General features: G+C 36.5%; 3 protein-coding genes across 7 annotated transcripts in view; 1 reads left to right on the top strand and 2 right to left on the bottom strand.

Moving 5' to 3' along the window:
- Syx1A (Syntaxin 1A) overlaps nt 1-10,529 on the bottom strand; it is a 70,222-nt gene extending 59,693 nt beyond the window's left edge. For 2 of the 5 annotated variants that reach the window (XM_077443755.1, XM_077443758.1), the window contains exons 1-3: nt 10,195-10,529; nt 5,964-6,053; nt 3,658-3,757 (exon numbers count right to left, since the gene is read on the bottom strand). In XM_077443755.1, coding sequence (XP_077299881.1) covers nt 3,658-3,757; nt 5,964-6,053; nt 10,195-10,227 — 223 coding nt within the window. In that variant the 5' untranslated portion in view covers nt 10,228-10,529. The remainder of the gene's footprint in view (nt 1-3,657; nt 3,758-5,963; nt 6,054-10,194) is intronic. The other 3 variants (XM_077443756.1, XM_077443759.1, XM_077443757.1) reach the window with 3 other exon arrangements.
- Nucleotides 10,530-15,813: 5,284 nt separating this feature from the next.
- On the top strand, nt 15,814-20,194 carry Ran (RAN, member RAS oncogene family). Its single transcript, XM_077444644.1, has 2 exons — nt 15,814-16,627; nt 19,261-20,194. The coding sequence occupies exons 1-2, from the start codon at nt 16,199-16,201 to the stop codon at nt 19,474-19,476; spliced, it is 645 nt and encodes a 214-aa protein (XP_077300770.1). The 5' UTR covers nt 15,814-16,198; the 3' UTR covers nt 19,477-20,194.
- Nucleotides 20,195-21,578: 1,384 nt separating this feature from the next.
- On the bottom strand, nt 21,579-24,631 carry LOC143920892 (elongation factor Tu-like). The gene is made up of 7 exons (XM_077443909.1): nt 24,474-24,631; nt 24,031-24,237; nt 23,640-23,806; nt 23,321-23,564; nt 22,617-22,808; nt 22,128-22,494; nt 21,579-22,043 (listed from the first exon to the last, which is right to left on the bottom strand). The coding sequence occupies exons 1-7, from the start codon at nt 24,511-24,513 to the stop codon at nt 21,833-21,835; spliced, it is 1,428 nt and encodes a 475-aa protein (XP_077300035.1). The 5' UTR covers nt 24,514-24,631; the 3' UTR covers nt 21,579-21,832.
- Between the last annotated feature and the right edge of the window lie 634 nt (nt 24,632-25,265).

Below are 25,265 nucleotides of genomic sequence, written 5' to 3'. Positions count from 1 at the left end.
TAATTTTTTTTTTTGATTTTTTTTTGATTTTTTTTTTATTTTTTTTTTATTTTTTTTTTTAATTTTTAAATTTTTTTTTAATTTTTTTTTTTTTTTAATTAAATTAGCTTAGTCATGTTTAAGCGGTTTATATTATAAACACTGAGCGAAGCCGGGTAATACAGCTAGTAATTTATAAAGAACAAAGGACGACATACTTTTTTTTAGAGAATACAGAATTTTGTCCATAATATAATACATACATATGTATGTAACATTATAAAAGCCAGTTTGCCACTTATTCGGATTAAATTTCACAGTACACTATATGTACATATAATATTTTTTCAATATGTATCCGAGAGGAAACTCTTATGATTAAAAAAAGTTTCCCGCAGATGAAAAGATATAAAAAAGATTGAGCACAGCAATCTTCTATAGAAAAATTCTACTTTTAAAACAAAATTTATATTTCACACACAAGTATATCAAACTAGATACATAGAATCATCTACGCAAACATATTGATATCAGTCGTTTTAAAACCAAACCACGAAATTCACATCCATATGTACTATCAATGGAAATATGTATTTAAAATGACGCACACACAGAGAGAGAACATCATCCGCAACACATGTGAAGGAAACATCGGACAATTTTCCTCCCATTCTTCAAATACATAATTATCCGAGCACATTACAAAAATCCAGATTGAATTCGAAAATTCGAAAATCCGGGCAGTAGTTGGTGATATTTGACGCAGCCGGGGGAAATCAATTCGAACATCGGACCGAGGAAAACTGTAAATTTTCCACCTGATAAGGCGTGCTGGGTGTGGGCGGTATATTTATTTTACGGATGTGACCCCGTGATATTTACCGACCGAGACAAACGTCCCACAGGACCCCTACGCAAATTCCCCATACATACAAGCGTACGTACGTATACACACAATACGGACCATCGATCGATAACGATGATTGAAACTGCGAAACTTTAACCGCACAATGTGTAAATTCAATTAAGCAAATTGACGGTGCGGATGAGAATGAAAAGGGCGGGTGTTTTATATTATTACCGTTTTTTTTTCATTCTATCCATCCTTGTTTTTTTCTTCTTTTCTTTTCATTGTTATTCAAACGGAAGTCGAAAGCTTAATTTGAAGAGGAAACAGCGAAGCGAAAACCGAACTGCGGCCAAGTCTACGGTTACGGTGAATAAATTATGCGAGGAGCCACAAGCCTCTGGAGCGAGTTCTATCTTTGCTCCGGTCTCTATAAAATATTATAGTTATTACCGCGTTTGCAGAAGGCTACCGCGATTATTACGCCGGAAATACAAAAATAGGTCATTGTCGTGACAGGTCGAATTTTCGTTATGTTCCACCCCACTGAATGTTTAAAAATAATACTCATTGAAAAACAAGTACCGCCGCACTATTGATGGAAAAGAAGTATTTTTAGATCAACATTGAGATAAATATCGGCTGAATGTGATTAGGTACTTTTTCGGTGTAAATCAAATCCGTACAATAAAATTAAAGATAACTGAGATATCCCAAACGTATATGAATAAAAGTTAGCTGCAGTAGCTGCACGTAAACAGCAATACGAAAAATATTATTTAGTACATTCTACATAGATGGATGGACACATCCATAAATTCCATAATATGTACGCGTCGTGTCGTAGCAGCAGCAACCGAAACAATCTATTCATAATATACAGCAGTACATTTCGCCGAAACGTATCAAGATGAATCGGTTTTCTTTGACCACTGTGGAAATATTCACACATTACGTTACGTCATGGCGCGAGTGCAACCGTACTAACGAAAGCATATGAATATTTTCCACAACGTCATCATATATATATAATATCACCATGTGGTGCTCACTGTAAATGGAATATTATATTTTTATTTATGTTTATTATTATTTTTTGTCTCATTATACAACTTTCTATTTATATTTTATTCTGTATGTGTGCCTATTTAAATAAAATAAATTCCGTCTGTGTGTCTGTCTGCGATTACGCTCGCCGTACTATAATAAACGTTTCGATTCGACTGCCACCACTGCCAATACGAATACAATAACAAAAGAAAAAAACTTCTATATATACTGATCGCTACTAATGTTTCCACTGGGCAGAGAATTTACCGCCATCTATTGAAAAATTATTTAATTGATTAATAAATTGTTTTTATCGGTGTTTAATATTGTTTATATGTAGGTAGTTTTTACGATTTTTTTTCATATGAAACAATTAAATATAAACATTAAATTGGAATATATTTAAAAGATATTTGAAAAAATTCGACTGCATGGGGATTGAACACATGACCGACGACACATTTCTTTAATTTTTTCTATTTAATAGCTTAATATGCCAACACCCATGCGATGACAAGTCATCGGGTTCAACACTAGTATTGTGATATACTATTCACAATACTCGCTCTGTGTATATGTAAGCCGATTTTGCCTTGCACTCGTCCAAAACAAGTATGACCGTCCCGAAAACGTGCGGTGCTGTGTAGTATGAATAAAATTAGTCTTTTACGGGTAGTTTTGTGCCGAGTTGTGGACGTGCAGTGATAAATAGAACTCAAAATTATCTTTACCGTAGAGACATCCATTTATAGATACTAGTACAATTATAGTTACAATCCATTGTAATATAATTGTATGTTTTGATGAAATCAGAATACAATATGTATTTTTCAATCAAACAAGTAGATTATACTATCAGGTGAGTGGCATATAATATTATATTAAACAGAGTAGTGACATATAATATTATATTTAAAATGCTGAAATAAAGCGACGCGATGCGATGCGACGCGACGCAACGCGAAGGTACAAAATATTATATAATAAAATTACAGACGTCACATAGTATTGATTAGTGTACAGTACAATTCCATACAAAAAAAGAATTTTGAGAAATATCCAGGAAATTAAAAATATACATAATAATAGTCGCGTCCATTGAAACTTTAGCACCGCGAAGGAAATTTCTGAGTAATTTGCAGTTGCGCTAGACGACGACCTGTGTAACTAGGACAAACAACGTCTACGAGCATTGTATCATTGGATACATATGTATGTATGTATACCGTTTCGTGAAATTTCATGCTAATTCGGTAAACTCGGATCATTATTTATCGTACCATTTAATAGACAAATTCAAAACGGAAACATTCACTCGCCCCGAACTGTCCCCGTCGATAAATCACACTCGAAAACGAGTGCCAAAAGTGAAATAAAAGAAATGTAAATCCGATTAATATCGAGACGAGACGATAAATTAAAACATTGCCATTTACGATCGTAATTATTTCGAGTACAGAATCTCTTTTCGATTGTTAACCGCTCGTCGAGTGCAATTTACGATAGCTGATGAAGCGTTTTAACGATGCCATAATTTCACGTTCGAAAAATAAAAAAAAAATTCACTCCACTGAATACAGAGCCGCGTTAAATTTTCCGTAGGGCGTTAATTAATCAAAACTCTCCGTTAACACGAATATTATCAATCAAGATCGAACTTCTCAAAGTCAAATTTATATCCGCTTAATTGCAAAATCGTCGACCCGAAAAGGTTAAGATTCGAAAACCTCAAAATTAATCATCAGTATGTATAAGTAATATAATAATGAAAAAATACTCACTTTCATCTGACTGCGGCGCAGATAGAATAGCGCTATGCTTTTTTTTAACTTCTTCCACATTTGCCTGAATCTTATCTATCATCTCTCGAATTTCTTCCACCTGAAAGTAAAATCAAAATGTAATTTACACAAAATTGCAATCGATAAATAAATAGACAGCTTTCACGCGAATGATAATGAACATATGAATAAATAATTAGCAGTCGTAAATCGTAATAGCGATTGCTTTCCGAATACCTACAAAGGAGTCGACTTAAGAATATTTTCATTCTAGATTTATGGTAAATTGCATATCTTCATTTTTTTGTGAGATGGAATTTTCCACATGAAAGCAAATTTATATGATATAGTATTGTGCGCATTTCTGATTTATGAAAAGGTATGAATTCACGTCGAAAAGAAGAAGCGGCAACTCTAGACGGAAAAAGCACTTTCGAAAGAAAGAGATGAGAGCTTTAAGATAAATCGAACTATACGTAGGGAAAAAAAGTTCAGATAAAGTCCAACAACAAACTTTTTCACGGCTCAGTAAAAACGGAGAAAATCCTATTTGTTAAGCTGTCACGCGCATTAAAAAAAACTTCACATCAAATACTTTCAAAAGTACTAGTATTAATTTCCGCGTACGAATTTGTTAACAGTTGTAATAAAAAATAGCACGCGAACGAGAAATAATTAACATTAAAAAACGTAAATAAACTACACATTTTGCGATAAAAACCGTTAATTTTTTCACGCGATAACGCCCGTCGCGCATAAAATGGATAAGAATGATGGTAAACACCGCTGATATGGAGATACGAACAGTCGTTTGCTTTAAAAAAGTGAAAACGATACCGAAAGTAAAGAAAACCAAAAAAAGTGACATTGACAAAATTAGCATGAACGAAATTTATTTCTGAATTACATATGTTAAATTGTGTTGCATATTATCCGTATCGCTCATCACCTAAGTATAGCGAATTATCCAACCGGAACTGGTCAGCGTATATTATAATACTTATGACCATTCATACATACATACGTGCATATACGCAAGATTCAAGATCACCTCTTCAACGAATACGGCCATAAATGTACATAGTACGTTATTTGAATAGTTTAAACTTCCTTTTAACCACGCCTTAATACCCACATATGTATATGTACTGACATTAGCAATTATTTGTATGACAATCGTAATCTTAAAAGCATGTACACATAGTGATATGTACTTGGCGTTTTATTTGAATGCTTATGATATCCATAAAAAGGGTTTTAAAAAAAAATTAATAATGTAAAACAAATGCTATATATTTCATAACGCTACTGGGATCTGGATTGTATAAGCTAAATGACTTTTAGTTGGGTGGTGGGTTGAATTCGGCGTTGATTAAGTGTCCATATCATATATAGAGATTCGTCGACAGACTTGCTACGTTATTTGTCGTAGCTAGAGACAAATCTCTCAACTTCGTTTCTGAGAATCTTTTGCTGAAAAAAAAATCAGTCAAATCAATCATTAGAGAAACAGGGGCGAAAACAAGTAATATCACCCGACCGATTGTACATATTTTCTTGAACAAAAAATTTGTTGATAATAAAAATTTTGTCTTTGAATTAATAAAAAAAAAAAAATTCGTAAAAACGGCTACGGCCGACAAATTGGTATATCTGCAGACAAATCTCTACGCGTATAATTAGGATAGCATTTATTTAAGATATTATTAAAAACAATATTTTAATTTTGAACAGTAGCCAAGCATACATAAATGCAACGAAGATGTCGAGTTCAAAGTGCCAACAAACATTATACCGGCATCTTCTGACTTCTGATGATACACGGGTTGACGTTAAGTGAGACTAGTACACAGTGCACACGGCTTGACGTATCAGAGTGGTTAAAAGCTAATCCGTCGTGGAAAACGTTCTTCGACGAGAAAATGGGTCAGAGCACAAAGCCCCCGAGAAAAGCTTCGACCTTGAGAGCGGTTACTTTACCTCGATGGGAGATCAGCAACAGGCGATACCGATGGAACCAGCGCCGAAGAGGAGGGGAAAGACCGAGTAGGAGGGTAGGTAGGTGGGTAGGTAGGTGAGGGGGGTCGGTACATATTCCGGGGGTTCCTCTTATATCTATACACCCCCGAAAAAGAGGGAGAGATACATCGAAACGAAATACAGTAGCTCGCGTGGCGCGCGTGGAGGAAAAAGTGTCTCCAGGTGTACGTCACGTTGATCTTCGGATCGATTCAATTAATCTTCGCCGTTTGACGTTTTCCTCCCGGTGGGGATTTCAGATGCTGATAATATCGCAGCAGGCTTACCTCGTTGAAGAATTCGTCCATGAAGCCGTCACGCCCTTCGACGTTGACGGCGACATCGTCGGGGCCAACATCGTCTTCATCGCTCTGCGCCTGTAAAACGAAAAATAAAAGAGAAAGTGAGATATGGATCACATATTACATATTAAATGTTACAATATAATAAAAAAAAACAACGCCTTTCACGCTTAAAATAAGTATACGTATAACGTTCGAATTAAAAGAGTGGGTGTGTTGACTTATGCGTTGTAGGTATTGGACTGAAAGCGAAACCGATGAAGAAAATGTGTGAACGATTTCTTGAGGGAAATAATGTCGAAACGGTTTTCTAAGCCTGTACGGTTGACATTTTAAACTGAGTAAGCCTATTTAAATGTCATATCATCGTTGATGACACAAATAATAATAGGAAATATAATATCCGCATTTAAAAATAATATTATCAATGTAAAATAATCGCAAATCCTTGGTAAGATAAGTACAGGGTCAAAAAAAAATCCGTCAAATAAACATTCAATTGTTGTAATGTTTTGACAAAATGTCATTTTTTTTTTAATGTAAACTTGACCTAGTAAATTTTAATATCATCAATAAAAATTTTCAATGCGTCATCCAATGAAAATTTTATTTTCTTGGGTACCATTGTTTCCTTAGACCATATTCAATGTGGTCTAAGGAAATGTGCCTGCTGACTAAATTATTACGCAACTGTTTCTCTTTCCTTCTTTTCTCGAAAATCCAAGCATTATTCTACCTACATTCATATGTACATACTTCAAACATTTCATACCTTTTATTTTTTTATCTTTTATTTTATTTCATAAATGGTTGTTTAAACTTTTTTTCTACGAATACAGCATTAGACTACACATTTATATTATAGTAGGTGGTTAAACTTGATGTACACTAGGGTTTCTGCCCGGATCGACCGGGGGAACTCACAGAATTCTTGATGTCCCGTGTCCCGGGAATTCTTATCTCGAATCCCTGGAAACTTATTTCAATCAACCGTTTTTTAAAGAGTTTTAAAGGCGAATATATATCCTACGATGAAATAATTATTATTAAGCGGGTGTATCCTTCTAGTATTAACGATTCCACAATGGAAGAAACTCTTTCAGATAGTGATGACGATGAGACAATTGTATGTTTGACGATGAATGAAATAAGGAGTTGTTAAAGTCAAAACTACAAAATAACGAGATAAAAAAAATAGGTTCGACTTTTAAAAATAATTTTCGTACTATAAAACCAACTTCGACCGAAACTTTTTTCCATTGCTGAAAATATTTGTACCAAATCAAGAAATAGACTTTCGTATTCTCATATTCTTGAAAAAATTTTAAATAAATTAACTTTTATAATTATATTTTTCCAAGTTAAGATATGTATTGATAACTTTTATTTAATATTTTGTAAGTGAATAAATTTTATATTATTAAAAAATAAATCCCGGGAATCCCGTGAACGATCGGAATCGAAAGAGTCCGCATAATTAAAAAACCTAGTGTACTATCATCACATAAAAAGGAAATTCATCGCAGAAATTTCGAAAATTGTCGCCGGAAAATTATCGCAAGCAAAAAACTAAATAATTGAATAATGACTGAGCACGACTATAATTCAGGTCAACGTTATAAATTGATTAAGAATCCGTTGCCTTTGAACGGCACTTACGAACACAATTCATGTCCTGCGGCATTTAGAACAATAAATTACACATCGAAAGAGCGATATATTACGCCGTGGTGCGAACGGAAAAGCTTAAGCATCCTGGATTAGTGCAGAATCCCGCAAAAATCTCTACCGGAAAAAATCTTCGCCGATTTCCTATATACATACCTACCTATGTATCTACGTTAGAAATGTACAATCCCCTACAACAAAGGTACATATCTAGTTAGGATATTACTGATTTTTCATACTTATCCGCCCACGCAACGAAACAATGTACGGCAAAAGCGTAATGATAATAAGTGTAGGTATAAAAAAAAACCCCCCCCCCGGGTATTTATGAAGACTCGGCGATGTAATAAATTTGAAGAGTCGACTCTTGTACACTGAAAACGCGAAGAGATCGTTCAGATAGAACACGCAACAGTTTAGTCCGCGATAGCTGAGAATTGCATTATAAGCTGAAATTTATATTAGAATTTTTTTCTATACAAAAGTTTCTCAAAATATTTGTACAACAAATCGATGCAAGGGTGTAATATATCAAACTGTTGCGCTTTATATTGACAGGAAAGAGACAGCCCGACCCTTGATTTTTTTTACTAAATATCGGAAAAGCTGAAAAATACATATGTACATACAAGAACAAAACTTGTTGCCTCAAATATATTCACCTCTAATCCGACTAGAATCTAACTAGAATTTTCAGATAACTATTTTTAGAATTGATAATTACCAAAACTAACAATGGATACTGTGGGTTTATACGCGCGGATTAAAGCCTATCCGTGCCGGATTATTATATTATATGTTTATAAACTCGTGTGTCCGAAAAAATATGGACACTTCGAGGTCGTTTCGGATGATATAACAATCCGATCGGTCGAAAGGACGAGGCGAGTCGTACGAAACAAAATTAAATATATTACTTTCGGCGAATTAATCGTCGAATTCGATACGAAATTAATTATTTCGGTCGAATTCCTGCAATCGATATTGCGCAAAGTCGACTAGCAAAACGTGCGGGACGTTTGAGTGCAAAATTAAATTTTCAGATCGCTTTCAATACTGCCAATGCCAGGCCATACGTCATGCCGCAGTTCGAACCAATCGAATTATTATAATTTTTTTTTAATTCTTACGCGCGCACTTTCCCGGGTGAAAATTCACAACAATGAAAGGTGGATTGCAAATTATGCACGTTCGTCTGTCGTATGTGCGATACTTTCGCATGAATGTTTGCGTTGAAAACTTTTGAAAACCTACCACCGTACACGTACATACGCTCGCATATCGAACGAACGGCCTATATTCGAAACAAAGGTTTTTTTACATGCAAAAATATACACGACCGAACGGGAAGGGTTAAAATGGCTACACAGATCGAACTCTCATAGTGTCGTACATTTTCATGTTCATAAAGTCATTTAAATTATTAAACGATTCAATTGTTTCACGAATGCAAAAGCGAATCGCTTCAATCGTCAAATCTTTCAGTTCAATTGTTTTACGAATACAAAAAAAAAAAGTGAACGATTTATTTAAACCAAAAATAACTTTTCGACTAATATATCATTATTTACCATTGAACGAACAATTTTAAATATAAATAGTATTTATTTGAATTATACATATATGATTAATCCTGCTTACTCATCCTACACAATTCTCAGTCGAGATAGATCTTAAAAATAAATTAAAAACAATTGGCACAGATAACGCTTAATCTTCTCACGTTACAATAGCGTTTGTTTCATTCGACGATAGTATTGAAATGATGCATAGTATATAATAAAAATCGTATGCAGAATGATTTTTTTCACGATACGTCCCACGCCATTATTCATCGGCAAAAATGACCATATGCATACTATGCAGAGCGAGAGCAAACATTGTACAATTTGTCACGAGGATCGTTTCTACGATTAGTAGACGCGTGCGAATTTCGAACGATACTGGATTTGAAAATTGATTCGTTTGTTTCGCGCCGACAATTTAACTAGGGCGAGTTTTATGACGTTTGGGGCGAATTTTCGCCGTTTGTGAATTGTAGTAATATTCCGAGATAACATTTAAAACAGTATGGTGAGATATAATGACGTTTGGGCGCGTGAGTCACGTGCAACGTTAGGCGAGAAACGCCGGTGGTTTGACGTTTCGTAGGCGGGGGCCGCACCTTGCGAAATCGGTGAATAAAACTGAAGCTGAAAGTGGAGCGGCGATCGAAGGAAGGTCTGCGTGGAGACGGAAAGGCGTCCGCAGAGCGGGACGTGGGCGTATTTTTTGACGTTCGTAAATCGGGGCGCGGAAGTAAAGGCAAAAGCAGAAGCAGAGGCGTTATCGGATGTGGTGTGTGGTGTATGTTGTATGTTGTATGGTGAATGGTGAATGGTGGTCGTTGCCTGGTGCAGATCGATCAAGTCGGGGGCGCCGCCCCTCTCGTTACATAAGCGGGGGCGGGGGAGCGGAGGTCGGAGGGGGAGGGGGCGACGCCGCTGGGCCCAGGGTTGACGGGGGGGTGGGGTGGGGTCGGGGGGGAGGGGGTGGTGGTGAGACTCACCGCTCGGAGCGCGTCCAGCCGGTCCTTGGTCATGGTGGGCGGAGTGGATGCGGGTGCGGGTGCGGGTGCGGGTGCGGGCGCGGGCGCGGAGTCGACGGGGTTGTAGGCGTCGGTGGTTGAAGCCGCCGCCGCTCACCGCTGTCCGCTGACCGCTGACCGCTCGCCGCGACACCGAACACCGGACGCGAGCGCGAACGCGGACGCGGACTCCGACTTCGACACCGACTCCGACACCGACGACGATGAGGGATCGATACCACCGACAGAGACCCCGTCGGTATGTCGACTCCCTGCTGCACCGACGCACCGTCTCCTCCCTAGCGCGCTCCGCAACTACCGTGCCAACTCTGCCTAGGTTACACGACAATTGGTGCAAGTCCAAAAGGTTCAACGACAAAATGTCCCCGAAAATTAGTGCACTGACAAAATGTACCCGCGACAAAATGTTCACGCGATAAAATGTCCACGGAAATAATGTTCAAGCGACAAAATGTTCAAAAATTCTAAATTTTTAAAGTTAATTATAAATTATTATTATTTTTCAATTTAAATAAGTAAATATCGGATACGGTTGAGAACACCTATCATTTACACTAATTTAATAACGCCCGCAATGTATACGATAAAAAGTAAATTATTCATTTGAAATAAAGAAAATTTTGGAGACGGTTGAGAAGCCCTGCCATATAAACTAATTCAATGTAATCTGCAGTTCATACGCTAAGAAAGTTTTTTTTTTCAATTTAAATAAGTAAATATTGGATACGGCTAAGAACCCCTAACATTTAAACTAATTCAATGACATCTTAAAATGATATTCAATGAGTTATAGGGGATGAACGAATGAGACGACTGGCATGTAAATGCACGTGTTTATTATATGACAGCTAAAGGCAGAGTGAGTAGTGGCTCTCTGAACCCAGCCGAGTTGGTTCCCACTCGCAGGAAGGCAACCAAACTCGACCGTGTCGTATAAGCGAGCCGCCACAGAGTCACAATGACATTCGCTTAAAATGTAATTGTTCAATTTAAATACGAATATGTTGGTGCGGTTGAGAACACCTGTAATTTATACTAATTTAATAACATCCGCGATCTATACGATAAAAAGTACCATATACATCGATAAATATAATACTGTGGCGGCTCGCTTATACGACATGGTCGAGTTGGGTTGCCTTCCTGCGAGTGGAAACCAACTCGGCTGGGTTCAGAGAGCCACTACTCACTCTGCCTTTAGCTGTCATATAATAAACACGTGCATTAACATGCCAGTCGTCTCATTCGTTCATCCTCCATAATACAATAAAAAGTTACTTTTTTCATTAAAATAGGAAAATTTAGGATTTTTGAACATTTTGTCGCTTGAGCATTATTTTCGTGAACATTTTGTCGCGGGTACATTTTGTCGCGTGAACATTTTGTCGCGAGTACATTTCGTCAGTGCACTAATTTTCGGGTACATTTTGTAGTTGAACCTTTTGGACTTGCACCAATTGTCGCGTCCCCCTCTGCCTGCCTTGCACTCATCACTCTACTACACTCGGCACTCTCATCCTGGCTGACGATACGATTCGTAAACTAGAGCGGTTCTGACTGCGATTTCGCGTTTCATTCGCATTACTACTGTGGCGGCTCGCTTATACGACATGGTCGAGTTTGGTTGCCTTCCTGCGAGTGGGGACCAACCCGGCTGGGTTCGGAGAGCCACTACTCACTTTGTCTTCAGCTGTCATATAATAAACACGTGCATTAACATGCCAGTCGTCTCATTCGTTCATCCTCCATACTACTTTCTATTTAAACGCACACAACGTTTAAATTTAAAAAAATCATTTGTTTATTTTTATTTTTGAGACAAGCACACATAAAGGTCTGTTCATACCTAGTCGGCACGAATCGACTTCAGGTCTATTCATACTTAACAGCACTGCACGGCTTCAGCACTGCACGACTCCGTTTCAAATATTTCATTTTATTACATTTCTATTCATATCTATCTACACGTCGCGGTCACGTCACGTTTACAGCACTTTGGCCGAGTGCGAGGCAAAATCGGCTTACTTATACATTACAGGCCATGACGATACGGCGCAATATTGCTTACGTCGTATTGTCGAGTACTTACAATATGAATGCATACACGTGCATTCGTAGCTACGCGTCAGAATACAAGTCTACGCTACGTGTCAGAGTACAGAAAAATGATATATAATCGCGTTGTTGTTGGAAAAAGAAGCTCAAGAAGGCAATAAAAAAGCACGGAGACGTTTTGATATGTATCCCATGTTAAAAAATAGAAAAACCGAAAGAGAGCTTTGGACACTGTATAAGGAGCTTGTGGATGATGGACAATTTTTTTTTAAATATTTCCGTATGAACCGATACCAGTTTGAAACAATACAGAATAAAATAAAAACACAAAACACCTAAAATCTACAAAATTTAAGGAAGCATTATCAAAAAGTCATTGTCAGCACCAAAACCATGTCGAAAGATTGAACAGCTGTCAACTGTCACTATCGATAAATTGGTCCAAAACAGCAAAGCGGCAGACTCATGGCACGTAATTCGCGTGTATATTTCCACGATGGCCAAAAAAAAACGGATACGATACGTTAACGGATGTTGCTGTAAGGTATGAACAGGAAATGTCGGGTACTGATGTAAGCCTGCCGTGGCGTAAACGTGACGGTTGGTATGAATATACCCATAGAAAATGTACCAAAGAATACTTTTCGTACGGCCGGATACCTGCTGAAGTCGGTACGTGCTGATTAGGTATGAACAGACCTAAAGTCGGTTCGTGCCGATAAGGTATGAACAGACCTTACAACGTTTAAATTTTTAAAAATCATTTGATTATTTTTATTTTTGAAACAAACACACGTAATATACGTAAACACATTATCTATTTTTCAAGGGCCGGTAGATTTTTATTGCGACCAAAAGTGACTCGAATACGTCGCCATCATCGTCCTTATCCATATTGACGATGTTTAGAGATATGCTGTCAGAGAAATGTAACAATAATAAAAGTGCCTTTTCCAACAAATAGCCTGTGTCAAAAAATAATACACGTCCCCTTTCCATAACTACACACGGGGCCGGCGCGTGGCCTGTACAAGCGGTGCTTCACACAGAAGCGCGAGACCGAAATGGCGCCAAAAATTGAACCGCGTATACAAAAAAAATATGACGCACCGGCCCTGACTACACTACACGTACGAAATAGAATCAGGGTCATCACATATTCAATATAGAAATAATTTACTTTAATAAATTAATAAATCCTTTTGATAATAGAATATACGTGTTTTATTTTGATATAGATTTATTTATTTATTCATTAATAGATAAAAACCATTTTAATACATCGTATAATATAAACACTAATAACAAAAGAAAATAATATCAGTAGATGAAAGTAATAAAAATAACGATATATCGTTTAATAATATGAATATAAGAAAAACATAGTAAAAGAGAAATGAAAAAATAGTAAAAACATAAGATAAGAGAAAGGACTATAAAATTAAGGAAAAACAATATCATGAATGGATCTAATAAACCGACACACTGAATAAGTCACATTAGATAACATGTCGATATCCGTGTGATCAGCTATATATGTAATTAAATAACACCATGGCTGTGCATATTGCAGAAAATTACATATTGATACAAATAATATAAATTTTAAATTAAAAGCCATTGAAAATAATTTGCTTATTAAAGCGTTGACAATTACTTTAATTTTTAACGTTTCTTTTAATTTTTAACTTTTTGCTTAATAAATGTAATTGTGGTGTAAAAAATATTTTCTGATTATTGCTTTAATTAATAATAAACAATGAATTTCTGCATTTCCGTTAAAATGTGCAGCAAATCTACTACATTTATATTTGATTATTTATTTAAAAATATTTTTTACATTTCTCTGGTGCCACTCCTGAAATTGTATGAAAAATGCCGGCGGTTGCTACGACACTTTTACACAATGTCAAACTACGATATTAACTGAATAATATGTTACTTAAATGGTTAACTTACATACTTATGAAAATGTATTCCATGTTGTTTACTGTGTTTTTGAATGCATTGTGAAATTTTTGACGATGCACTTGCGAGTAATATGAACTAAAAGAGAAATGTTTATCAGATATACATACATCGAACACCAAACATCAAATACGACTGGGGCGGAAATTATTTAAGTAGGGCCATGGACCTACTCTAACTTGACAACGACATGACGAAAGCCACTTCTATTATTACTATAACATTTCTCTGTATGATGTCTTCAAATAAATTTAGTCAAATATGAATTTAAATGATGGCACGCTGTTTCTCGGTGTCGTTTGTTATGCCACTTAGCAGAATCCCACATATGCTCGACGCTCCGAGTGTGAACACCAGTATCGGGATATACAAAATTTTATTTATGATTCACCCTGAAGTGATGAAATCCAGCCTTCTCTAATTATTGCGTCATGTCGGATCGCCAACTATTCAAATAAATTTTAGAGTTGTCTTCGATGTTGTCTAAAATTATGTTTTTATTTTTATATTTATCGCAACACCAGCAAATACGCCAACGTGGAGCTTCATTTTCGTGATTTCTCTCACAGAACATCTTGTCTGGCGGACAGTGCTGGCCTTACATCCAATGGGGGCCTCGGACAATTTTTTCTAAACACCCTTTGAAAAAAAAAATGATAAAAACTGGATTACCATCCTCCTTTTTCCCGGCCTTGGGACTTTGATATAGTTTCAGTCAGTGTCAGCAAAAGCATAGAAACCCAAATGTTTGGATATATGTAATTCTTGTAAATTGTGTTGTTTTATAAAATTTAATACAATGAGTGAAAGGCTTTTAAATTGATAAGTTCATTGCTAATAATATCAGATTTTGAATTCGTGGTGAGCTTAATTTGAAGATTGGCTTTTTTCAGTAGATTGTTTGAATAGAATTTGCCGAGTACAAATGTAGGGACTGCTGGCGGAATTCCTTTTTTTTCTTGTAAAAATGCCACAGCTTGTTTTTCACCATGCGGTAGAGTGAAAAATTTCATTGTAACGGTGGAAAAATAAAAAAATGATGTTTTTTACATTTTATACAATTTAGCGAAATTCGAGATTTGTGAGAAATGAGATTTGTTGGCACTGTTTGAATAAAAATCAAATAAATTGGCAAACTGTGATAGGAAACGATCGACCCGGAGTTACCAATCCGAAGTTTGGGATTTGAACTTGAGACCACTTTGTTCATAGCATCATATGCTAACCACTATTTTGATATTATAATAAGCTCTAATTGGTCAGTGTCATGATAATCAGTAGCGAATCCGGGCTGTTTGAAATCCGCGATACTAGAATCTCGATCCGAATTGATATTGTAATACCTTTTATACAATATCTACAAATATAACAGAGATTTTCAAAAATCATCCCAATGAAAAAAAAAAAGTAAATTTTATATTTTTTAAAGCAGAGTTACGTAGGTTGTAGGAAAATATCAAAGTCAGAGGCTTGTTTTTTTTTATAATGACTTTGCAATTTTGCAATGTAGGCGTGATTTCGAAGGCAAAAATTCAAATGTTCGAGTGAAAAACGACCGTTGAGAGTTGTGGAGGGTCGAGACGGGGCCGTGGCGAAAAGGATCGAGTGCGGATAGCTGCGCGCGCGGAGTTCCGGCGAGTGACGCCATTGTGAGCCGTATCGACTGTGTGGGGGCGCGCGCTCACCCGACTATCAATCGTCCATCACAGCCCCGGGGGCTCCGCAACCCCGCCGCACGCCAAGCCCGCAGCCCCGCGCCCCCGACAGCCGCCGAACGGAGAGCCTGCGCCCTCCGCCAGCGCCACAGCAGCCTCCTCAAGAAGAGCCGCTTCTGCCAAATTCGTGTGAGCCGAGAGCCGGGAGCCGGCGAGCGGGAATTGGCGCGTAAGCGAGTCGGTGTCAGAGTCAGAGACAGAGAGTTGTTGATCGGTGATCAGTCAGGATGGGCGACCAGGACATGCCGTCGTTCAAGTGCGTGCTGGTGGGAGACGGGGGCACCGGCAAGACCACGTTCGTGAAGCGGCACCTGACGGGCGAGTTCGAGAAGCGATACGTGGCCACGCTGGGGGTGGAGGTGCACCCGCTGGTGTTCCACACGAACCGAGGGCCGGTGCGCTTCAACGTGTGGGACACCGCGGGCCAGGAGAAGTTCGGCGGCCTGCGCGACGGCTACTACATCCAGGGCAACTGCGCCATCCTCATGTTCGACGTCACGTCCCGCGTCACCTACAAGAACGTGCCCAACTGGCATCGCGACCTCGTCCGCGTCTGCGAGAACATCCCCATCGTGCTCTGCGGCAACAAGGTCGACATCAAGGACCGCAAGGTCAAAGCCAAGGCCATCGTCTTCCATCGCAAGAAGAACCTGCAGGTACCCCTCACCCCTCACCCCACACCCATTCTCAATGCTAATGTGAGTCACAGTGACTAGTCAGAATGTCCTCAACGTTGCTCGAAAACTTTCATACAAACATGTTTTGAAAAAATACTATTCATTTGTTTATTACTAGTGGTGGTACCCGGCTTCGCTCGGTTCCACTTTTGACGATCTCTCCCGTTTTATAGCATGGATATATAATGATAAATCCGTTGAACCATGAAAATAATCTTCATTTGTTTTTTTTATTAAATTTATTTTTGAATCGAAAAAAAATTATATTATTCAACGACCGACCAATCACAAACGTCTTTGACCAATCAGAAACGACTTCGATGACGGCCAATCAGAAACGACTTCGATGACGGCCAATCAGAAACGAATTAAAAACTCCGTTTCGGTTTTTTTTTTTAATATAAAATAAGACTAGTTAAACCCGGCATGCTTTGCAGTGCCACAATAACGCATTCAGTTGCCATTTCTCGATAAGTGAATTTTTCAGTTTCAAATTAATACTCAAGAGGGCTGTGGAACCGAGCGCCTTGTCCATACAAATGTATTAGCCGTCTCCCTTCCTCAATTATGGCACTAGAGAAGTTATTTTTTAATATGCTATGAATATCCACCATAGGCATGGTTCTATTTTTTTGACTAATTGATTTTTAGATTTTTGATTAATCAAAAACATAAACAAGTAGAACCATGCCTAAGGTGGATATAAATAACATATTAAAAAATAATTTCTCTAGTGCCATCATTGAGGAAGAGAGAAGTCTAATACGTTTGTATGGACAAGGCGCGGGGGTCCAACCTTCTTAACAAGTTAACGACGGAAAACTCGTATATGAGTCTTGGCTGAAACCAAGTCAGCGGACCCGCCGACTTACATACGAGTCTTAGCAAAACTGTTTCAACGGGCCGAAAACTCGCATGTGAGTCTTCTTTCAATACGAAGTTTCCCACACAAAAAAACGTGTGCGTCATCTGAAGTGTTCGGTCTCGAGCTACGGCTAACTGAAATGCCATTTTCGTGGAATGGTTCTCAACATGTTGTCAATGCAGCGTGATTCCGCAAAATCTGTCGGCTGCAGCGCAATGTTTGATAAAAAAAACTTCGCGGTCGCTAACTTGTTAATAATCAAATTAAATTACAGTAATGATGATTTGTCGGAAGCGCCAAATACATTTGAAATTATTCAATTGTTCAATTGTTATTTTACCCTAACAATGCAGATGGCGATGCGAACACATTTGAAATTATTGCGTTGCAATGCCACTCATTCCCGTTGATCCCGTTTTTGGGCGATTTTTTTTTTTTACAGAAACCATCACAGACATGCCTAAAATAACTCGTGTAAGTTTCATCGCAATCGGTTGAATGGTATTGGAACGCATATGTGACAGACAAATATTAATTTTTATTATATATATATAGATAAGATTGGCTGATTGTTTTCTACTCGTTCTCCGACGAAAGGATCTCTCATATACTGTGTTCGTTGAGTAGGTATTACGGGCTTTATTGGTGGACAGCATTAACCTTTAAAATGGGTTTTTATATATAGGAACAGTTTGCTCAATGCTGAGCGTCATGTTCATTGATATCATCAGTGGACGATCTGCTTTTCCTCTCGGTTCTGTGCCGAGTTGAAAGCAGCATTTAGGGACGATCCTATCAGTTCTTTGTATTGGGTCTAACCATCTTATGGGAGCTCGTCCTCCCGCTCGAATCCCCTCTAGCGTTCTGGTGACTACCAATTTCTCTAGTCTCTCTACATTCTTCTTGGAAATATGGCCAAAGTATGGAAGAATGCCTTTTCTAAATGTTGTGAAGTCTCTTTGAAACTGTCAGTTCTTTGAGGATGGATATGTCAGTGCATCTTGCAGTCCATGAAATGCGCAACATCCGCCTTTTTAAAAGCATCTAACATGTCCCTTCCATGTTTCGAATCCATACAATCAAATGGAAATTACTAGAGACAACATTATGAAGGGGTTTTTCGATATTTTCTTCAGACTGATCATTGCCATTCTTATTAATGAAAAGCATCAATTTGTATGAAAGATTGAATAAAATATGGTAATATGCTTTGTGAGTGTTTTCGAAAGCATTCGATCTTCAAAATTTTGAGTTGAATCTATCATTTTTGTTTTGCTACTACTTATATGTGATCTGAACAGTAGAATGAATGTTGAAATGTGAAGATCTTCACATATATTCATATTAACCGAGTTATCATTTGTTCAGGAGTTAGTATACAAAATAGCTAATAATGGAGTTCATATTATACTTTGAAATTGCTGAGGGCCGTAAAACATTTAATTTCATCTAATGTTGTATTTGTTTTCTTATCTATGTCCTTACGATTGAATTTGTGAAAGAAAATTTAATCAACAAAAAGTTAGTCTAATCTAATACAATTTAATATGATGTAATTTCACCAACTAGTATTTCATTGAAATAACTTATCTAATACTCGAGTTAAAATGATAACCGAGGATTATAAACTTATTGGTATTGTAGAATGTTTAAACAGTGGTATCTCCATAATGCAGTTTTACTGTTTTGTTTCTATTGAATGTAATTGAAATATATTTTTTTAATATTTCATTTTTTTTTGTTTCAGTACTACGACATCTCGGCCAAATCGAATTACAATTTCGAAAAACCTTTCTTATGGTTAGCACGTAAGTTGATCGGGGATCCTAATTTAGAATTCGTTGCCACACCCGCCCTCGTCCCCCCAGAAGTACGAATGGATCCTCAATGGAAGTTGCAGTTGGAAAAGGATCTCAAAGAGGCCCAAGAAACCACATTGCCAGAGGAGGATGAAGATCTATAGATTTAATAAATTCAGCTTTAACTTCAATTTTGTGATTTATGTTATGTGGATTACTTTTTCGTCGTGACAAATATTCCACCGGTGGATGTTCAACGGCGGTTGATGATTTACGTGCGAAGCATTTTTAAACTATAAGACTTAACGATTATCAAAATCAATGATTTTTCCTTTTGTTTATTTTTTGTTCTCATCGGAATCAATGCAAACTGTGTTATTTAATTTTGAACTTGTGAAAATACCATGATGACTGTTTAAATTTTTTTATACTCATAGCGTTTAATTTGTTATAATGCCATGTAAAATTAAAGTAGGACAATATGTAAAGTGATCTTTGTATTTGGATAAATTTTAATAAACATTTCCAACTATATTTTAATTATTGTTATTAGTTTTAAATGAGTGTGAATGAAATAAAGATATTTTTCAATCAAATATTTTATTTGTATTGTGAATGAATCTTTCGATTTTTCAGTTACTATGGAGAATGATCAAAAACTAAGCAAACACATTCAATAGCTGCTATTTTTATTTTTTAACATTACACGAATATGTAAGCATAGCAAACTGAGGTAATTGCGATAGTCCTACACAAATTCTAACCATTTCATTTATTTTCATAGGTACAAACATATATGGCATTATGTCGTACATATTTTATGAAACAAAGGAAGCTTTTTTGACAACAAATATAAAAAATATCAAGACTACAAAATATTCGAAATAAATAAATGAAATACAAATTAAGGAAAATAAGTACAATTCAATAATCAGATCAACATATCTTAGATTGAGGCTATCCAAGCTGCGACCTGGTCCTACGAGGACACCGCTTGTGGATATTGATGTTTACACCCAATGCTTGAAAATAAATGGAACAATTTTTTGCGAAGTGAAACAAGAGGCTTGTAAAAAGGACAAGCTTCTTGTTTGTGCACAATAAAACATTCAATATACAAACTTACAGTAACCCAAACAAATGAATTTGGTAGGCTCGCCAAGAAACTAAGAGTAAGGGCGAAAACACAGATGAACAGAACGGCACGTGATCAAGAATTCCTAGTTAATTGTTAATTCGTACGATCTTATTATTTCGATAAGTTTCTTCAAATATGGGATTCGCCGTTAGCGATCACTGTCAAACAAGGATAAAATTTTGGGTCGGTGAGTGCCATATGTGCAAGCATGCCACATTTTTTTCGCATGTTTAGAAGTATCTAAAAAAAACCAATATGCCATGTTCTTCCGTGTGATTTCGCTTTAAATAATTCTCTGTAATGTGTGAAATTACTCTATTTTCTGTCCGACAGCTCTATAAATTAAATAATTAAAAATATTGAGGCAAAAATTGTCTATTCATCAAAAAAATATACTGACTACTGCAGTAGTAGTTTTTAGAAGCAGTGAACGCTAAAAATTCTCTATGAAATCTAACCTTGGTTTTCCCAAATAACTCGAATATCATTATTTTTGTTGAAGGGGATAAGTTCAATCTGCCATTACATATGCAGCCATCTCTCACCGATAACAGACGGTCTGTGAAAGAGATGGCTGCATACGTAATGGCATAGTAAACAAGATCATGGTGAACAGACGGGGTGAGAAAGAGATGGCCGTATACGTAATGCCTGGAGCGCATCATCGGTTTACGGAAAATCTGTGAACGAGTTGTCAGGTAACCATATTTATTATATGTAACGTCAATCATTGGTGTGTACTGCCACTTAACTAAAGCTGTTTGCGACACCTACAGACCATTCGTTTAACTGGCGTCTATTTGTATTAGTATACACATATTTGATACTCGGTTGCGCCCATATATTGTATAACCAACAAGTACAATTCAAAATCAGATCAGCATATGTTACATTGCGGCCATCAAAACCGCAACTTGTTTTTATGAGGTCTACCACTTGTGGATTTTGATGTTCAAACAAATCGCTTGAAACAAAATTGAAAAAGAACAATTTTTAAATTACTACTGATAGAGGTACCCAACATTGGTGAGGTGAATTTATAAATGTTCATATATTTTGTTGTAGTACACATTTTTGTATATGTATGCATTAATGTTGATTGTAAGGATATTAAATCAAAAAACAAATTCAAAACAAATACAATTTATTAATGATTAATACTATACATTTTAGATTAAAAAATAATGTATATAGTTGCATGGAATTCGCTTATATTTTATATACGCAATATATCTACGTATTACTACACTGTAACATATTAAATGCATTCATATGAAACATTCAGATTGAGAGTTGTGCAAGTCTCCGCGAGTTGGAGATGCACTGAATAGGGGGTGGCACCAATCATTCAAATGCTAATCTAGTCTTAAATTATTAACATATTATTTTTCAACAGCTGCACCAGCCGAGGCTGCTCTCTTCAATGCCTTTTCTCGTGCCTTCTTTCCTTCTGTTAAGTTAAGTCTGTCGTTGTCGTTGAGCCTTGGTAAAACTTTGGTGACCACACCCGTGCCCAGAGTTGTAGCGCCACACCTCAACGTAAAACGTTGTCCTTGTTCCATAACCATTGGTTTGAAAAGTTTTAAAGTTATTCTGTAAAAAATAAATTTTTCATAAAAACTACTCGATTAAAGCTAGTTTATTTCAAATGTGAATCAATTATATTTAATAATTTACGTTGCGTCTTCACCAGGCATGACCATCTCTTTATTGGTTAGTAGGACCTGAGCTGGGCAATCCCAAGTTTTCGAAAACATTTGCAATTGGAAAAACGTCGTGAAAGGTTTCTCGCGACCTCCTTCATCTTTGTTCAGGATGTAAACTTGTGCTTCTATGTTATCTTGGGCGGTTACGGAACCAGGTTTGGCCAAAACCATGCCTCTTTTGATGTCGTCCCTTTTGACGCCGCGAATCAGTGCTCCAAGTTGGTCACCAGCTTGCGCTTCTTCCAAAATCTTGTGGAACATTTCAATACCAGTTATAGTGGCCTTGAAAGTTTTGGAGTACCCAACAAATTCTGCTTCGTAACCTTTCTTTATGACACCTATGGAAACAAAAATAATAATTATTTGAAAATATGAAATCAGTGTTCATCACAGTTGTTTATCTTTTATAAATTTAGTAAAACAGTAAAAACTAGAGCAAACACTATTAAATAATGATTACCTCTTTCTAATCTGCCGGTGACTACGGTTCCTCGACCAGGAATAGAATACACACTTTCAATTGGTAACAAGAAAGGTTTATCCAAATCTCTGACTGGATCTGGAATATGTTTGTCTATTTGTTCGAGTAATTTCATAACTGCCTCTGAGCCAATTTCAGGTTTTTTACCTTCTAGAGCACATAGTGCAGATCCTGCAATCAGACGAAAGATATTGATTTAACTGAAAGTCGAATATAATGATTTCGATAAATTATTTTAACTCTCGTAATGTGTAACCCAAAATTTAAACGAAACTTATAAAATACATATATATCTAAGACAGCATAAGTTTGTATCTGAATCTGAAATTGATATTTAGCCATTCAAGAGAGAAATCAAAAACTTATTCTTTAATTTAATATCCGAGTATAAAACACAATTTTAGGGAAACGCTTTTTTTTTTGAAAAATTTAAATTGTTATTTCAAATAATGAATTGTACATAGGTTTTAAATCTTGAGCTTTTGTTCTAATATACTTTAAACACTTATCATTAAAATAAGATAATACTACAGATAGTACCGAAATAAAAAAAAATAGATGATCACTGGATCAGTAGTTATATACATAAGACTTGAGATGCACTTTAAACATAATATATGAATAAAAAGCTTTTAATAATCAAAATATACACATTCATATGTGGAAGATAAATCTTCAAGTACCTTTAACGATTGGAATATTATCACCGTCATATCCCATTTCTGTCAATAATTCCCTAATTTCCATTTCGACTAATTCAATCATTTCTGAATCAGCTGCATCTACTTTATTAATAAATATAATTATGTGTTTTATTCCAATTTGTTTCGCTAAGATTAAATGTTCTTTGGTTTGAGGCATAGCACCGTCAGTGGCTGCCACTACCAAAATTGCACCATCCATTTGGGCTGTTCCTGTAATCATGTTCTAAAAAGAAACAACAAAATAGAAATACATACATACATATTTTAAATAATTCATAATTTATGTGATGTTAATTACTTTAATATAATCGGCATGGCCAGGGCAGTCAGTGTGACCATAATGTCTATTTTCGGTTTGGTATTCAACGTGTGCTACATTGATGGTGATTCCTCTGGCTCTCTCTTCGGGTGCGTTGTCAATTTCGGCATAGCCTTTTTCTTGTGCGAGATCCAAGTCCGAAAGTACTGAAAATGTTCAATGAAACATTAAATACAATCGTACAATGGGTAAATTTTGGTTTTCAATTGATAATTTGGTACCCTCCAGATGATATAAAGGATTATCATCTCATTCATTCGTTAATTGTATACGGATAAGTCAACAATTTTAATATCATAAGGTTTACCAAAACTAATGACATAAAATGTTTTCAGTATTTCGGTCGTGATCTGAAAGTTCTATCGCCTACCTTTGGTAATAGCTGCTGTTAGAGTGGTCTTTCCGTGATCAACATGTCCTATAGTGCCGACATTACAATGAGGCTTGTTACGTTCGAATATTTTCTTCTCAGCGTAGTTTCTTGAAAATAATATATTCGAGGTGAGCGTCTTGCATGACGAGTTACATATTTGATACGATCCAATAAGCGGCGTTTGTTTCGCCACTAGTCTGAATGCTGAAACACATGGAAATGGATTTGAGCAGTTAGTTCAGTGAGATGCAGATCATATACGACATTAATTAGTATAATAAGAGCATGGGAATATTTCATCGTCATTGTGTTCGTATACATCAATTAATTCTGACTGAAAGAAAATCGATTCTAAGATGGTGTGTATGTGAACATAACCTATAAATACACAACGCATTTAGGCTACCGAAAATGAGAAATAAATCACGGGGAATGTTAACCTGGTGTGAAGGCGTTCTTGACTGAGAAGAAGGTCGTCATATTGAGGGGCAGAGTCTCACACTAGGGCTTCGCCCCACGTTCAGAATGACTTTTGTTGTCACCGGCAGCTAGCACAAGTGCCGTCGCAGTTATGCAACTAACCTCAACGCCACACCTTAACATGTCAATTTTCAACATTTCATATTGCCGAACTGAGTTTTATTTATTTAAAAGAAACACTACAGTTGTTGGCCGTGCAATAGTCTTTGATTTTTAGCGTGTCCACTTTTTTTTTGGCCGCTTGATTTTTATTGACAGCCTTTTATCATTTTGATGGTGCTCTTATTACTCTATAAAACAATGGTTTTGATACAGGAACAATTCTAGTTGATTATTATGTAATTTTGCTGCTAAATCTAAATATGTCATCATAATTTGTCCACCAGTCTCCATTTTTTTGTGATTATATATTTTACTCCCAAATTAACTTATTTTTCCCCTTTTGTTAAATTCTTCGAATTTCTAATTTTCTAAATAATGCTCCTTAAAGGTCTGTTCACACATAACAGCACTACACGTTTTCAGCACTGCACGAATCCGTTTCAAATATGTCATTTTATTACATTTCTATTCATATCTACCTACACGCCACGGTCACGCCACGTTTACAGCACTTTGCAAGTTTGCAAGGTAAAATCGGCTTACTTATACATTACAGGCCATGAAGATACGGCGCAATATTGCTTACGTCGTATTGTCGAGTTCCTACAATATGAATGCATACACGTGCATTCGTAGCTACGCGTCAGAAT

The sequence above is a fragment of the Arctopsyche grandis genome, chromosome 13, assembly GCF_051622035.1.
Source record: "Arctopsyche grandis isolate Sample6627 chromosome 13, ASM5162203v2, whole genome shotgun sequence".
Classification (NCBI taxonomy): domain Eukaryota; kingdom Metazoa; phylum Arthropoda; class Insecta; order Trichoptera; family Hydropsychidae; genus Arctopsyche; species Arctopsyche grandis.
Note: the sequence above shows the minus strand (reverse complement) of the source record. Positions and strands in the feature narration are given on the sequence as shown.

Bases quoted from the DNA above. Each gene is read 5' to 3' on its own strand.
- Ran (XM_077444644.1), top strand. From the start codon at position 16,199: ATGGGCGACCAGGACATGCCGTCGTTCAAGTGCGTGCTGGTGGGAGAC. The intron at 16,628-19,260 runs GTACCCCTCACC...TTTTTGTTTCAG, and splicing joins ATCGCAAGAAGAACCTGCAG to TACTACGACATCTCGGCCAA.
- LOC143920892 (XM_077443909.1), bottom strand. From the start codon at position 24,513: ATGACGACCTTCTTCTCAGTCAAGAACGCCTTCACACCAG. The intron at 24,238-24,473 runs GTTAACATTCCC...CATGTGTTTCAG, and splicing joins CAAGAACGCCTTCACACCAG to CATTCAGACTAGTGGCGAAA. The intron at 22,044-22,127 runs GTAAATTATTAA...TATTTTTTACAG, and splicing joins ATGCCTGGTGAAGACGCAAC to AATAACTTTAAAACTTTTCA.